This window comes from Sebastes fasciatus, chromosome 17, assembly GCF_043250625.1.
Source record: "Sebastes fasciatus isolate fSebFas1 chromosome 17, fSebFas1.pri, whole genome shotgun sequence".
In the NCBI taxonomy this organism is placed as follows: domain Eukaryota; kingdom Metazoa; phylum Chordata; class Actinopteri; order Perciformes; family Sebastidae; genus Sebastes; species Sebastes fasciatus.
In genome coordinates this window covers 18,979,596-18,996,743 of record NC_133811.1, presented here as the reverse complement: position 1 = coordinate 18,996,743, position 17,148 = coordinate 18,979,596, and the positions used below count along the sequence as shown (strand labels likewise).

Sequence of the window (17,148 nt, the reverse complement as noted above, 5' to 3'; positions counted from 1 at the left end):
TGTCAAAACACTACAGAGAGAAACCATTATCTGTAGGCAATATGTGCAAACAGGCAGTACCATGACATTATCAAGTTCCTCAGTAAGCAGCAGCAGGTGTGGGATATTTACTAGAAGTGCTATTATGTTCTTTTACCACAGAGCTTATCACTCTATTCACACGCCACACACTGTATATGCAAAACTGTTGGAGGGCCCTGTAGGAATGACTGTCACGCATCAACACCAGCAATTTACTATTCACAATGAACCAACACATCCACTCTCAACCTTCAAATGCCATTTAATCTCAACATAACACTAGTATTGCTTTTACTTATTTTTCAGTTTAAAAATATTTAACTGTAATAATGAATATATACTTGGTAAAATATTCTTCCCCAAGAGAAAACCCCTGTATTTCAAAGCCCTTTCCACTCTCTATCCATTACCTCGCTGTGTCAGCTTTCCATTTGTAAAGAGCTCAGGCAGGAGTGTAAATCAAGAGTGAGCGCACGAGGACGGTTAACATGCTCAAACCTTAAATCCTGCTCACATTTCATTCTTTAATTTGTTCCTGAAATGCTTCAATGAAAATTAAACAATGCTGGGGGAGAAACATTTATTACCAACGAGTCAGAAACTGTAGACATGGGAAAAGAAAGGAAGGAGTAATGCTGTCACATCGCATAAATGTCAACATTTCTGTACAAAAAAAATGTGGATACAGTTGAACCTTCTGGGTGTTGTCCAGTGCATAGCACACAGTCCAAACAGGGATTTGGTCCTCGTTCAAAGGGGAGAAGTTCACCCAAATATTATTGGTCAAAGGAATGGCAATGGGTAACTCTCCTGAGTGTGTGTGTGCGTGCATGTGTGTGTGTGATATTGATATCTTGGTACCTGAACTCCATCTGTGGTCCGTCAGCTATATAGTACTATGTGGTGTAGAAGCCCACTGCCAGGTGACTGCCAGTTATTACGCCTTGTTTATCAAAGTCATTGGCATAAAAGTATTTTCTAATTGATAATTTGAATTTAAAATATTGCAGAATCCAGCTCATAAACCAGTTAGAGAAATGTAACAAGCTTTGGGGGTTCAGCTTATCCATAAAGTCATGAAAAATGCATCCATGTGCCCTCTGCAGCTGCATCAGTCAAGTGCTCTGCGCTAATTATTTAGCATTTGCTATATTATATATATACTATATTAAAGGGGCAATTCACCCAAATTACAAAAAGGCATTATTAGGTCAGGTTTTGAGCTGTTTTTAAGTTTTTTAATGCCATTTGTCAATGCTTTAAGCATTAAACATTTTATTTATTTTACATATTTTACTTATGTGGCCTGCAGTAAGTTTTCAAAATAAAATGCCATAAACTTGAGAGAACTGGTGATAGCCTTTTTGTGTTTGGCAAGTATTTGGCACAAAACGTCATCATATAATTTATACTCTGCAAAAAATCACCAGTCTCCAACAGATAAATTAATGCTTAACAGCTGCAGTTTAGCGAATATGTACGTCTTAGCATGGAGCATGAAAATAAAGAGCAGCAAGAGGGACACATGGATGATTTTAGTGTATATTTCTCTTTGTCCCCATCACTAATCAGTAACAGGCATGTTGGTCTCAACATGCACAAACACAGAAACAGAATATTTAGAGCATTCTCTGGATCATTTCAAACTACTGATGTGCATGTTAAGCCATTCAATGCTATTATGCTAAAGGGAACTCAAACCTATTTTACAGGATTCAATTAGAATTGAAAACTCGCATCAGTGGTCTTTTAAGGCAATGTAATGTGGCAGTTAGTGCAACCTCTGTGTATTTTCTTGACAATTTGAGAAGGAAGCCAATATAGTTATATATCTCAGTTTGATTTTGCAGCTCTGTGCGTTTGTGTTTAAATCGAGTCCACGTGTCCTCAAACCTTCGGCCTGCTCGCCTCACTGTCTTTGCTTGTCTTGATCTGTTGGTCCACCCCGTCTACCAACGCTGTATCGGGGTGCACCTCTTCTTCATCCAGGGTCACCACCACGGGGGCCCTTCTCCTCCTTCCTCCTCCAACAACCCCACTTCCTCCCTGCTCAGTCTCCTCCTCCTCTTCCTCCTCGTCATCCTCCTCCCCGGCCTCTGTGTCCTGGCTGGCTGAGTCGGTGCAGGTGGATGAAAGGGAAGAAAGCTTGTGGCGTAGCTCAGCCTGGGTGGGAACCTGGAGACTGATCTCTGTGGTGAAGGCCTCAACATCTGGACATGGGAGAAAGAGGAGTCACTGTAGGCAACTTTGTTTAAAAATACATACCAGGAGGATAGGTTGGGAGGGTGGTAGGTAGGTGGATGAAGTAAAGCTGCAGGGGTTTACTCCTCTAGTCATTGGGGAACTGAACCCTTTTCTCTTAGAAATAAAATAGAATTACCGCCTCACAGTTGTATGCCTCCGCCAACCAGTGGGGTTGCAGTTTACATCCATGTCTGTCCATAATTAGCATATGAATTCTTGAGTTATGGCCAAAAATGTGTTTTGTGAGGTCACAGCGACCTTGACCTTTGACCACCAAAATCTAATCAGTCAATCCTTGAGTTCAAGTGGACATTTATGCCATATTTGAAGAAATTCGCTCAAGGCGTTCCCTGAGATATCGCATTAACAAGAATGGGACAGACGTGAGGTCACAGTGACCTTTGAACTCCAAAATCGAATCAGTTCATCCTCGAGTCAAAGTGGAAATTTGTGCAAAATTTGGAGAAATTCACCCAAGGCACTCCTGAGATATTGCGTTCATGAGAATGGGACGGACGTGAGGTTACAGTGACCTTTAACTTCCAAAATCTATTGAGTTCATCCTTGAGTACAAGTGGACGTTAGTGCCAAATTTTAAGAAATTCCCTCCATGTCTTCCTGAGATATCACGAGAATGGGACAGACATGAGGTCACAGTGACTTTTGATGTCCAAGATCGAATCAGTCCATCCTTGAGTCAAAGTGGATGTTTGTGCCCAATTTGAAGAAATTTGCTCAAGGCGTTCCTGAGATATCACGAGAGTGGGATGGACATAAGGTCACAGTGACCTTGACCTTTGACCTTCAAAATCTAATTAGTTCATCCTTAAGTCCAAATGGACGTTTGTGCCCAATTTGAAGAAATTTGCTCAAGGTGTTCCTGAGATATCACGTTCACAAGAATGGGACGGACGTGAGGTCACTGTGACTTTTGACTTCCAAAATCTATTGAGGTCATCCTTGAGTACAAGTGGACGTTTGTGCCAAATTTTAATAAATTCCCTCTAGACCTTCCTGAGATATCACGAGAATGGGACGGACGAGAGGTCACAGTGACCTTTGACGTCCAAAATCTAATCAGTCAATCCTTGAGTCCAAGTGGAATCTTGTGCCAAATTTGAAGAAATTCGCTCAAGGCGTTCCTGAGATATCGCGTTCACAAGAATGGGATGGACATGAGGTCACAGCGACCTTTGACCTAAAACATCTACTTGGTTCATCCTTGAGTTCAAGTGGATGTTTGTGCCAAATTTGAAGAAATTCTCTCCATGCGTTCCTGAGATATCACGGGAATGGGATGGACGTAAGGTCACAGTGACCTTGACCTTTGACCTCCAAAATCAAATCAGTCCACCCTTGAGTCCAGGTGGATGTTTGTGCCAAATTTGAAGCAGTTCCTTACAGGCGTTCCTGAGATATCACGTTCACGAAAATGTGACGTACGTACGTACGGCAGACATACGGACGGACGGACCGACCAAAAACTCAACGCCTCTGGCCACAACTATCGCCGGCACGGAGGCATAAAAAACAAACAATTCTATTATTTATGATAACTAATTATTTATTTGCTATCTTAGACCAACAGCTGCAGATAAAAGGAGGGCACTGCTCTAATTGTTGGAATTACTTCATAGGTTTCGGTTCAACTTGCTAGGATTTGACTAAGCTCGGTCGCCTACAGACATAAAATGTAGCGGAGATTTACTTGCATCAAATTATATTTAGAAGAAGACTGAGCTGTCAGTTAGATGCTGTAGGTTTTTCACTGTGACAAGAAAGCAGATGTGGACAGATGGTGTTGGTGTATCGAGCCTAAACACTGTTCCTGTCAATCTTCTGAGTCACATATTCCTGGTTCATTGAATTCTTTGGTATGGATTAAGTGCTGTATGAGTTATTATAGCTTCAATTTATTTTAGGTACACATTCTTTGTGTGTGTGTGTGTGTGTGTGTGTGTGTGTGTTTGTTTGGCCACCTACCTGCGACAGGCGAGGCAGCGCTGTTGTCCTCTGCCCCAGAGTGCAGAAACACATCCAGGGCTTCGTGGTCAGACATGTCCATCAGATCCATCTGCTCCAGCATGTCCACGTTCACCTCCATGGACGACATGCTTCCTATTGGCTCTGGACACAATACGAGACAGCAAGATATTAGAATCGCACAAGACTGAGAAGGGCAGCAGCAGCAGCAGCAGCAAGGGACTGAGTCCAGGAAGACAAGCGGGCTGGATGACATTTGAAATGAGTAAGCTTGTGTGCATAAAACATTTTGTTTACCTTATGAAAGCATTGCCACAAACAATGGATTGCCACGTGTCACTATATGTAGGAAGCTTTATATGAAGGTGACAAGCAACACCTACTGCATCATTAAAGGGACTGTTTGTAACTTTCAGAAATGCTTGTTAACAGCGACACCTGTGGCCGTTAAGATAACGAAAGTCAGCGTCGGGGTCGCGCTTGCTCGCTCTACATAGACATGAACGAGCGTCGTTCAAAACAGTGAGGCGACACACGTCAGCTAAAACCACAATATCACTCTATATTTCAGCTGCTTGACAGTAATGTTAGCTGACCAGACGAAGGTCTCTCCATGAAACAATGATGATCCTAGTGTTGGCTTTTCCTGCCTCAGCCTCTCGCTGCCGAGCCCTGTCACTTCAGAAGACACGGGAAACCTCTGTTGGTCTGGAAGAGCTGCAGCATTTATTTCTGCACAAACGTCCACTGTACATTCACTAGATATTCTCAGAGCTACACTAACTCTTCTGCAGTGTGGAGTGTGCGCGCATGAACGTGAGGTGGAGCGAGACAGCGAGAATGCGCGCATTGTGTGAGTGAAGGCAAGCAGGCAGAGGAGCAGAGACTCCGGCCACATGCGCGCAAATGCGAGCGCGCAAGGGATCCCGACCCGGTACATTTATACTTGTAAGAAGTTACAAACAGTCCCTTTAAGTAGGCAGATTCCAGTGACAATTCTCCTGAAAGAGAATTCAAATGTACATATCCACTTTTTACCAGTTGAAATGATTGAAATCAGCCTTAAGAAGAGAATAATGCTAATCAACATGGTACCAACATGTATATTTCGGGGCTGCGTAAAAACAATTTAAAATGAAATTCATGTACAATGGAATGAAAGATCGACCTGGCCACATAATGCAATGAACCCAGCACCAGTCCACCGGAGGTACATTGAGTTAGATCAGAAACAATACAATACGTACAACAGATGAAAGCCATACAGACTGAACATAAATTAACTATATATTCAACATAATGGTAATTGTACTGTGGTTAATCCTGTACTGTCAACATAATTGTTATGACGTGCAAAGGGGCAATATGCAGTCAAGTTTTACCAAACATGATAACTAACCAGTGTCTTATTTTGTCTGATATGTGTTTTTTTTTTGTTCTATATGAATGACAAACTATATTAATAAGTAATACACAACAAAATCATTAGAAACTCCTCCTAAACCCCTGGCTAATACGCTAACTAGTACAGTCCTGGATTCACCACCTTGCAGGGGCACAACCCCCCCTGTTCACTGTCATGATGTGCTGCATGCGTCACAAACAGCCAGCCAGTGCACTGTGGGGATGAAAGGGAGTGGGGTTGGGAGTGTGGGGGGGGGCAGATTTGCGAGCACAAGAGGAAGAAGGGAGATGATTGGTCGGCGCACAGCAGTGAGAGAAGATGCCATTGGCTACCGTACCTCAAGGAAATGAGGAGAGCAGAGGAGGGCGGCACAGGGAGGGAGAGCAGAATAAAAGAGTGAAGAAAGAGAGAAAGAAGGGGAATGTTATTTCCCATGGAGACCGCCCCAAAAGTCTCCCCGTCCTTTAAATAGCAACACAACATCACACACACACACACACACACACACACAGACACACAAGTTAGTGTCGTAGTTTCAGATCACTCAACTTTGGCAATTCATTAGATTGTCCACAAATGTACGTAACACACACTTAAACTGATTCTAATGTGTATATAATGCAACACGAACCTGGATGGATATAATGCGTATAACACACACAAATGGAGATGTTTTATTTAAACTTACACACACATACAAAATCACTCCTGCACACACACATTACTGGATTGGTGTTTGAACATTTTTCTCCTTCTCCTCTCTGTGGAGACAGCAGTGGTGTTTTTTTCTGTGACACATCTTAGAGGAACAAGGGTCTAATGCTCGCTAATAACGTCTCGGTATGCGGCCTTTTCTCAAGTGCATTTCCATATCTCGCCTGTCAGCTACGCAATTACCACCACATAGCAGCCCATAAAACACAGTATGGAGGATGTTGATTCAGTTTTCAGCCCCAAAATGGAGCGGCGTTTCCAGCGCACGAATAAAAATAAACAAACACACACACTTGAACCACCACTATGGCTATGTTGTGAAAGTCTTGGTCCAGAAAGCACTGCGTTGAGAACATCATTTCCATGTGACTGCCTCGAACATGTTCTTCTTTTAGCCCTACTGTGACCTTGCCTAAAAGGTTCTCCTGCTGGGAAGGACTGTTTTTGCCTGCAGTGAGATTGCGGAGAGTATTTATATGTGTGTGTGTGTGTGTGGGTATAAGACCCTTGAGACTGGCTTTTGATGGCTCAGTGGCTTATGACATCCGCAGCCCTTTCTCTACCTCCTTTCAGTTTATTCTCTGTATCTCTCTCTCTCCTCTCGTCTCCAGCTGCATCTTTGCTCTTCAGTGGCGCCGCCCTGCTGTAGGGATTTGTAGCTGCGTGACAGATAATGAGTCGCAGTGTGCTGTGGATTATAGATGTATTTCTCCAGAATTATTATGTGGGCCCTCCTCTGTAACTAATTACAAATACTCTTATAGCAATTATGACTGGTTGATTTGAATCGGTCTGTTGTGGATTTTTGTTGAGCAGCCCACATGCTTGCCTTTGTGCTGGGAATCGCATCATTTGAAGTGTGAAGCCTAAATGTAAACATCCCCTCCGTCTTTTTTTCTACCGTGAATGAATGTAGGCGACACGAGACTCTGACTATGAGCTAATGAGTTGTGAATATTTCACTCACTGCACCTCCAACCTGGCTTTGTTGATTGTTTTTGTCATGGAAATTATGAAAAAAAAAAAAACGCAGAAAAAAATCTGTTTTGAGTGACAGTGAAAACATAAGTCTCTCCCTCTCCTCTCTCTTTCCTTTCGCTCCATCTCTCCCTCCTTCCTCTTCCCTGCTCCCCAATCCTCTCTAATAAGCCATTTTCAGAGGATTAAGGGAGCAGGATAGATGAGTAAAGAAGAGGAAAAATCACATTGCAAACTCCAGGCTGGTAGAGTATAATACATCTTTCAGTGCAGGGTGCATATCTCATGCAGTCCCTCATTTAAACACATCCTTTGGGTATTTTAGCACAGGCTTTTGGCAGTAATACATGGGGTAAATTGTAGCAGGATTCTATTACAATCCCAGCGGAAGACTACATTTATATGGCGCGGCGGCATTTTTCAAAGTAATGGCTCTACTTGTGTGTTTAGCGACAGGCACTCGGGAGGTGTGGAGCCTCGCTGCAGAAAGCTATTATGGCTCAATCTGGTGATATGCAGCTGAAGTGTGAAGGTTTCAGCTGATGGTATCAGGACTGTGGAATTAATTCATCTGAATTCTGGATGGCTTTGCATTCACCCTTGAATAAGTAACAGACACCACAGCCTAAACCTCAACGACCTTTTTTTTCACTTTGCAGGCCTCAGACCAAAAAGGAAAGGCTAAATGTCAAGCTGTTTAAATATAATCAAAGAGCATGACTAGGATGTCTGAAGAACTTCTGACCACACCGCCCCTCCTTCTCACCTCTCCTCTCAGCGATCTGCAGGTAGCCAGTGGACAGATACTGCTCCATGTCTTGCTGGAAGGCCTCCTCAAAGAACTTCTGCCTCTCTTTCAGCTTGACCTGGGGGGCTGGGGCCCCTCCCTGATCCGCCCCAGGGACCCTCTGTGCGTGCTCCGTGTCTAGCTCCACTATGGAAAACAAGAGAAGAACGTTTTTTAAAGTTTGCAGATAGAGTTTAGGTGCTGGACATGAGGCAAAAACATGGAAAACTAGCATTAACATAACTCATTACATTGGGGCCGAATGAAATGATTGGACGGGTTTATTACAGTCCTGCGACAGCCACAGATACCGGATTTTTTTTTTTGTCAGAGCATTTGATTTATTGATTGCTGTCAGGACATAATGAGAATTTCAACAAATATAACAAAAATGTATTTGAACAACACAACCACCCCCACCTTTAACTTACTTATAAAACTTCAAACTAATTTCTGTGACCCCAAACCCGGTCATCTGAAATTAATGAGCGCTATAGCAGAAAGAAAGCGGCCAAACTCGATCTCTACTGAAGCAGAACGATGTCGAGCTCAGTGCTCCACAGCATTCGCATATTCTGCGATTCACCCGATCCTCAGTGACTCAATACTCTGCCTCCTGTGGGTTGCCGGGGAGGGACCACACACACTAAAGTCTCATTGCATGCAACCCCCTCAGCTGCACGCACTTCAGCAAAACCAACACTCATCTCCCGCTGTCTGTATCCTCAGTCATGCTGAGGCTTTAAAAGGGAAGGTTCAGGATGAACATGTATCACTGCAGTCTAGGAAAACAACGGGCTAAGTTTGCTGTATTCTTTCTTGGATTTAAAGATTATAAGGTCATTCAGTTATTATTTAGTCCCTGTGTTTGACATACATTAGGAGTTACTTTGCATTGTGAAATGGCATTGTATTTTCTCCTATCTTAAACATGAAATTATTTAGACAAACATCTGCAAAACATCCATCGGTAGCATATAAAAATAAAATGCTGAACAGTGATTCTTAAATTTCTAAGGAAGAGACACGAGGAGAGAGGAGACGAGGCAACCGGCATTTAACAAAATGTGACATCCGTGCTTTAGAGCAGTCATTTTAAAGCAACGTCAATTAAATATGACGTGTTGAACGGCTGCATCATCTGTCCATTGTCACGCCTCTTTTATACGTCACGGGTGACGAAAAGACTTCTGCAAAGGATGCACAGGTGCATCCTTTGCAAGCCTCCTCTCTCCTCAAGATACATTTTAGGAATGAGACGTCCTTCAAGATGGAGCTCGGAGATCTATTTCTAGGTCACAGGCAGGAGGACGGATGAGAGAGGAGACAAGGAGGCACAAAATATAGAGACGAGAAACGCCTACGTTATTTACTGGATTCTGATTGGTCCACGCAGGACTCTGTGATTGTCCTGAAAAGTGCACTTGTCCCTGTCCTGGTAGTTTAAGACGTCTATGTGGACAGGGCGGGAGAGGGAGGAGCGTATTCAAGAGACGGGTTGATAGAAAGTATGACCCTGCAGATAGAGAAACATTCTCTGTGTGTTTGGACACGACTGCAGCCTGGAGTCTCAGAAAGGCCGTCTCTTTAGTTCACTCGTCTCCCTCTGATAGATGGCAGCATTATATAAGACCACTCGCTGAAACTAACAACTGTGGTACTACATATAAAATGTCTGATGTGTCCCATATCTTTGATCCTGGGTTAAATAAGGACAAAAACAACATCCAATTTAGGCAATGATGAGTTTAAAAAGATGCCTTGTCAAATTGAATTCACTTCTGTTCATTTTCTCTATTAGACATCAACTGAACCACTGAACCTTTTCTCTCTTGCATGGATCTGGCTGCAGTAATTAAAGAAAAAAAAAAACAACGGCTGTCAACGTTAATGTGATAATAACACGTTAACGCTAAATTGTTTTAATGGCACTAATCTCTTTAATGTATTAACACAATCATTCTTTCGGAGGTTGTACGAAACTAGAAAATCTAAGGAATCCATTGGTACCAACCATGTCATACTAGTTTGTTGCAGAGGAGGCTAAATAACGCTACAAAGTTATGATACATTTTGGCGAGGAAAAACTGGCATGGCCATTTTCAAAGGGGTCCCTTGACCTCTGACCTCAAGATATGTGAATGAAAATGGGTTCTATGGGTACCCACGAGTCTCCCCTTTACAGACATGCCCACTTTATGATATCACATGCAGTTTTGGGCAAGTCATAGTCAAGTCAGCACACTGACACACTGACAGCTGTTGTTGCCTGTTGGGCTTGAGTTTGCCATGTTTTGATTTGAGCGTAAATGCAGTACCTGTGAAGGTTTCTGGACAATATGTGTCATTGTTTTGTGTTGTTAATTGATTTCCAGTAATAAATATATGCCAACATTTGCATAAAGCAAGCATATTTGCCCACTCCCATGTTGATAAGAGTATTAAATACTTGACAAATCTCCCTTTAAGGTACATTTTGAACAGATAAAAAAATAAATTGCGATTAATCATGGACAATCATGCGATTAATTGCGATTAAATATTTTAATTGATTGACAGCCCTATAAACTACATTTCCTTACTTACTTGATAATAAAAAACAATGGTGAAAGCATGACAGCATGCAGACAGGAACCCACAGTACAACAAAAACCAGTGACATGTCAGTATACAACCAGTGATGGTACACTGTTATCACTGAAACTGGGCCAAAGATTATCGCAGACCGACAGAGTCACACGCACAAAGGTCAGTGGTTGGTCAGTTGTCTGATGCCATTTCAACATTACCTCCTTATGACTATTTGCATTTACATCACAGGTCATATTCAGCTGCATGTCTTACACAACTCTGCACCAGTCTCTGCCTTTCCTCTGTGTATACCACCAGCCCCCCAAAATCAATACACTGCTTCAGTGTTAACTGTACTGCAGGATCAGAGTAGGCACCCTCACGCAGACCAGAAACAAAACAGGCTGGACCCTGAAGGGGCTCGCAGCAGATGGACACACACACACAACACATATAGACACAAAGAAGGGAACAATGAGGTCCCTCATGATGAACACCACACCAACAGCCCTTGGAGACTAGGAAAAGAAAAGCTCTCCCTCTCTTCGTGTCGTTCCTCACTCAGCATCCAATCTATCTCCTTTATCTGACTAGCCGTCTTCTCTCTCCATCACTCCCTTATCCTTCCCTCCGGACTCCGTCCTACCCCTCTCTGTTGGCTGGTGTGTGTGTGTGGATGTCTTGTAGAGACTGCTCTATTAGATTAGGGGCCTCAGGGAAGCTTTGTTCAGATTGTCGAGCATTGTGTGGGGTTAGCAACAGAGGATAGAGCGAGGGAGAAGGAGGGCAGTGTGTTTAGTTATAATTAGGGGTTTGCGGACAGACAGCATTAATGATGCAGCTAGATCCTGTCCTTTTATCTCTCTCTGTCTCTAATCGAATTCTCGATCCATTATTAGCCCGAGCTGTCTATTTATTTAGACCGTCTTTGTACCTTCTGAGTGTGTGTGTGTGCCCATCTGCCTGTCTGCCAGTCTCGATGTCTAAATCTGCTCTTCTTTTGTCCATCAAATCGACATGCAATCAGTTTTATAGAGTTGCCAAGAAGGTTGCATGCCTCCTTAAATATAAAAAAAATAAAAAATCAGTATCCTAAATGCCACATTATTGTAAAACCCAAAAGCGTCTTAACCTAAGCAAGTCATTAAGCATAGATAGTGATGGTTTATGTCCTTTTCAACATTTAATGAGGCTTCCTTAGAACATAAAACCACCTGTCGTATAAATTTCTCTTCTTATGCTATGTCTTTTCATACTAATCTCTTCTTCCTCCCCGTCTTTTCTTCGCCATCATCTACCAGACAACCATATCCTGTTACGCATGTTACTGTAGCTACGGGGGCTATTTTTAGCTCTCGCTCATATTTAGCCCGCAGGATTAAGTTTGCACTGATGACTTTAGTGTAGGAGCACAAGTCAAATACCATCCTTTACGGGCTGTGCTGCAACATACAGTTGTATAGACATACCAGGAGATTTATGTGAATGCACATGTAGAGTTGTAAAGGCACTACACCAACACAAATGCTCACACAGCCTCACAAAATACACACTCATGGGACATGATTCATACGTACAATAGTGAATGAGCTCTCACACAGACGTACACATCTGTTGATGATTCACAGGAGCTAAGGCAATTGCATTACGTTAGTCACAGCACATGATGTCAAATGAAATGACATCATTTCATTCAATTACAAAGACATATGTTCTGGCACCGACGTGGAATAGCTGCTACAATCTAAAACTGGAATGTCATTCATAAGAAACAGACAAAGCAATAGCAATTAATTTCCTGTCTTAGTTTTACTTTCAAATGAAGACAATATTTTCAACTAATAATCTTTTACAAGAAACAAATGAAGTGAAGATTCTGGTGTACTACCTGAGTCTGTAATCGCTGTGTTACTTGGTGTTCCCGCAATCATCATGCAGGCCAAAAAAAAAGTGATGCTGTCCCTCTCACAGGCTGCTTCTTTTTTTGCTCAGAAGCTCAGAAAGCAACAGCTACACACCATGTACTCACTCCTTCTCACCTCTCCGCTGCTGCGTAGCCCAAAAACCCAGGGGAAATAAAACATAAACAACATTAAATAATCTCGCTCTGCTCGTTCAGATGGCTATTTGTGCAGACGGATCGATATGAAACGAGACTTTTAATGTAATTACACTCATATCTGTTTTCAGCGGCGAGCAAACGTCTGGTATGTGCTCTACAAATGCAGGAAGCAGAAGCCACAGGAAAAAGGCTGGTATGTCAGAGTGTACTGTATGTGCGTCATCGTGCATGTGTGTGTGTTCACTTATAGATGTGTGTGTGATCATGCACCTGTGTGTGCATACCCATTTCATATACAGGCATAATGAACAAGGCAAGCAGAAAACCTAAGCTATTTACTCACTCTCATAAACATGCAGTCTGTTTGTGTCTGAAGCAGAAACTGTGAATGCTCTTTTATATGTCACGCAAACGTGTGTCCATATAAGTGCAGAGACCAAAACCTCACTAGCGCTGCTCTTTATTTGCAGCTATTGTGTTGCGAGGAAAAGTTGCTAAGAACCACAGCTGGAAAGTAGAGAAGAAACACGCCATTAAGGGTAATTCAGAGCTTTAGGATTCACTCGCTTTAGAGTTGACTAAATGGAGTCATTTTCTCACAGCTTGGCTCACAAAGCAAAAATGCACGTTAGGTTTAAGTGTTCAGCATGCACGCTTGGTCACCACATCTCTTTTGTACAGGAAATGCTCATTTGGGCCCACTTGCAACAGGAACTAATTTTATTTCATCGGGGGCATTCGAGACTTCTTTTCAGTAGGATGTTTGAAGCACTAATCTTAATTAGAGCTCTTTCAGAATTCTGTTTAGTAAGACTTCGTTGGCATAAAGAATATGGAGTTAGAGCACCGACAGGCTCCATTTAAGTGACCGTAAATAACAAGTAGCACTAACAGCCCCCTTTTCAAATGGAAATATATCTATTTGGGAGTCATCAACATCCAATTCAAGTCACCGCTGAGCCGGTCCACAGTCATTTACACTTTGTAGTGTACTTCACATATCAGGTGCTGAGAGAGGCTGTGCCAATAGAGAGAAGGTTATGGTTGAAGCCTCGGTGGACAAACGAATGGACGGACAGATGAAAGTGTCAGTTCGCCTTTAATGCCCGCCACAGGCCCGGGACTAGAGCCAGCTTTTGTGTGCCTGTGTGCGCAGACAGTATTAGACATGTAATGGTCCTCTGAGGCCGTTTTGTGTATGTGGGCTGTGTATGTGAGACAGAAAGAGGGATGGGCGGCGAGATGCAGGATGTGTAGGGGGTAAATGTTTTCATCCATGTGTCATTCCTGGAGAAAGAGATGACAAGTAGAAAGGGACATAGCCACAGGGTGTGACCTTTAAGTCAAAACTGAAGAGGTCACAACAGAGGCTGAAAAACCTAAGGATCCCAGTGGTACCAACCATGTCATACTAGCATGTTGGGAAGGATGCTAAATGACGCTCCGATGTTAGGCTAAATTTTGGCGAGGGAAAACTGGCATGGCAATTTCCAAAGGGGTTCCTTGACATCTGACCTCAAGATATGTGAATGAAAATGGGTTCTATGGATACCCATGAGTCTCTCACTGTATAAAATGACCGGTGGTGACCTCTAGGATAATCACAGTCTCATGAAATTTTACATCCACAAACTAGAGACCTAGAGCATTCAGAGGATGGATGGCTTTCCTAGGTTGATTGACAATAAGGGGTTTCTGAGCAGTTTCCAGAACAGAAGTGCTCGTCATCTACTCGCCGAAAACTGTTTAATTGTATATCTATGGTGTTCCTCATGGTCTCGGTGTCTTAATGTGATACTTTGGAGGGATTTCTGATCATTTTTATCTTTTCTCGATTGGTAAAAAACTGTTAATTTTAGCACCAGATCTGCGCAAGAAATGGTTTTAACACAAAATTACTGCGACAACTTATGAGACATAAGTGAGAATGGAAATGGCGATCATATAATTCTATCATAATGTTCTAAGCCCTTATACACTTTCAAAATTAAATTTTATTGGTCAATTCTTATTTATGACTAGAGCATCACTGAATCTCCAGATTCTCAGCTCTCAGATGATGTACACCACTTCTATGTGACATATACTGTTGACCTGCTATCTCCCCCTAAAGACCCCCTGTAGAGGGGTGGAGTGGAAAAGGTTAAACACTGTGAAATGCAGAAGGCTAATGTGATGTCAAGGTCTGTGTTGCCTTGAATCCACTCTGAGACACTGCATTTATTTTAAAAACTGTGGCATTTATCAAGCATGGATGGAACGCTGATTCTCATTCCTTATGAGCTCCAATTACCATTTTTTTCCTTCCCCATTTTGATTAACTCTCAAACAATCCATCCACGATCTCATTATAGCCGTTTCATGCACTTTACATCACACTGACTCACCAAAACAGATCAAACGTTCAGTATCGGATATAAAATCCCCCTTGTTCTACCCGTCACTTTAAATTAGCTGTCTGGTCTGGGATGGATTTGTTTCTGTTTGCTTATAAAGGCCCTAATATTTCATTCTGAGACAGCAGCGCGCAGCCTGAAGACCACGAGGCAGGCCCTGACAGTGGAGAGACAGCCACTGCTTCTTCTTCTTCTTAAGCTCTGCTCACTCAGCCGTGGTATTTTTAGATTCTGTCCGCCTCGCTATATCTCTCAAGTGCTCAGGATTCCGCCGAAGGCAGCCCCCGTGCTGTAAATAACACACACACACACACACAATCGCTCCTTTCTCTCGGTCGCACACACACACCCATCAAAATTACTTGCATGTTAAGTGACAAAATGTGCATGATACAGAAAGTGTGTTTTCCAGAGGGACTGGATTAACTTTGTGTGTGTGCAAATAACATAATTAAGCTGCACTGGTGACGAGGGGAAATTACACACAATAACAGAGGAGGAGTCATTATTGTGGTAGAAGTGTGACTTAACAGTATAACCACACAGTCATTTATCTGTATACCTGAGGTGGTCTAAAGTAAATGTGCACATAGCTACTCAGACTCTCATACGTACGTACGCACCCTGCTGGCTTTACAATGCCTTCACACTCATCATCAAACCAATCATCGTCACGCCCTGTGGCTCACCAACACACACACACACACACCAGATACAGTACACAATCAGAGCTCAAACTGCCCCCACACACACCCAGTAGTTCCTACTGTCCTTGTTTCACGGTCTATCTCTTCTCTCCTGTCGATAACACCTGTCTGTTGTCACTGTGTCTGCTGAACAGCAGAGGCAGTTTCATGATGTTTCTGTCCAGCTGTAAAACATCAGCTGCACTCATACAATCACTCACAGACGCCTGTGAAGCTGAAAGACTGCGTTTGTACTATTTATTTAAAAAAATAATAATAATAATAACATGGGATATTTAGCTCAAGCAAGACAAAATCATGAAGATACCGTACATATTAGCACATCACTAGCACATTTAAGATCTAATTTCAAGCCTTCCGACAGCCTTCCAGCATTTCAGTGTTATTGTTAAACTTTGTAGTATTGGTTGGTTTTCTTAAGAACTCTTGCCTTGGGGGTCGGAGATTGAAACTACGACTACAATTCTTATTACAATACATTTTCAAGAGCAAAAACCTATACAGTGGCATTCTGCAATATTGAGGAAAGTGTTATTCAAAAATGTTCCGCACTAGCTGCAGGCTTTACTTTGTTCTAATTTACATGGAAACAACAAAACTATGTGAGCTTTCTAATAAAATTCACATCCAGACTGAAACCCTGTGTGAATTAAGAGAGCCATTTCTGGTAACTGAAAAGACAGAGGAATATGGCTGCCATCCTGTAACACTATACACTCAGGGAAAACTGGTTGATTTAGAATACAGTATGTGTGGCTGTTGTGACACATCAATATTTATTCTATGATATGTTAACGTTTATCTATTCTTATTCTATGTAGCTACATATTACTGTTGCTTTTGGAATAGTTTATCAGTTGTGTTTGAGACTGCAGTGTTTAAGACACAGAAGAGGGTTGTGTTGCAGAGTGGGTTACATTGTATAATACATGCAGTCTGGGTGTCAAACAGAGTTTACCACACAGTTTTTGTTTCCTTCATATTTTCCCTGACCTCACAACAACAGAAGACAATGGATTTCCTTGTGGTTTGTGTCTTTTATTTAATTATTATCTCAACATTGTTATCAGAAAAAAATATTGGTAATTTCTAAAACGCCCATGTAAATAATGCAGTATAATCATACTTATAATGTGTTAAAGTGTGTTAAAGAAAACATAGTTATTAATATCATATTCCATTTCTGCCAATAGATCCCCTATTTGTTACACACACATTTTACATGTTGGGTGTAGTTCTTGCATAGATTTAATGATATTTTATTCGCTGTACTTAAAGCA

At 42.2% G+C, this 17,148-nt stretch overlaps 1 protein-coding gene across 5 annotated transcripts in view; it reads right to left on the bottom strand.

The window, feature by feature from the left end:
* Positions 1 to 587: 587 nt before the first annotated feature.
* Positions 588 to 17,148, bottom strand: part of dtnbp1b (dystrobrevin binding protein 1b) — an 88,632-nt gene continuing 72,071 nt past the window's right edge. For 3 of the 5 annotated variants that reach the window (XM_074612561.1, XM_074612560.1, XM_074612556.1), the window contains 3 exons: positions 8,112 to 8,279; positions 4,249 to 4,392; positions 588 to 2,231 (listed from right to left, as the gene is read on the bottom strand). In XM_074612561.1, coding sequence (XP_074468662.1) covers positions 1,909 to 2,231; positions 4,249 to 4,392; positions 8,112 to 8,279 — 635 coding nt within the window. In that variant the 3' untranslated portion in view covers positions 588 to 1,908. Of the gene's footprint in view, positions 2,232 to 4,248; positions 4,393 to 8,111; positions 8,280 to 12,591; positions 12,753 to 12,875; positions 12,937 to 17,148 lie in introns of those variants that run through there. The other 2 variants (XM_074612557.1, XM_074612559.1) reach the window with 2 other exon arrangements.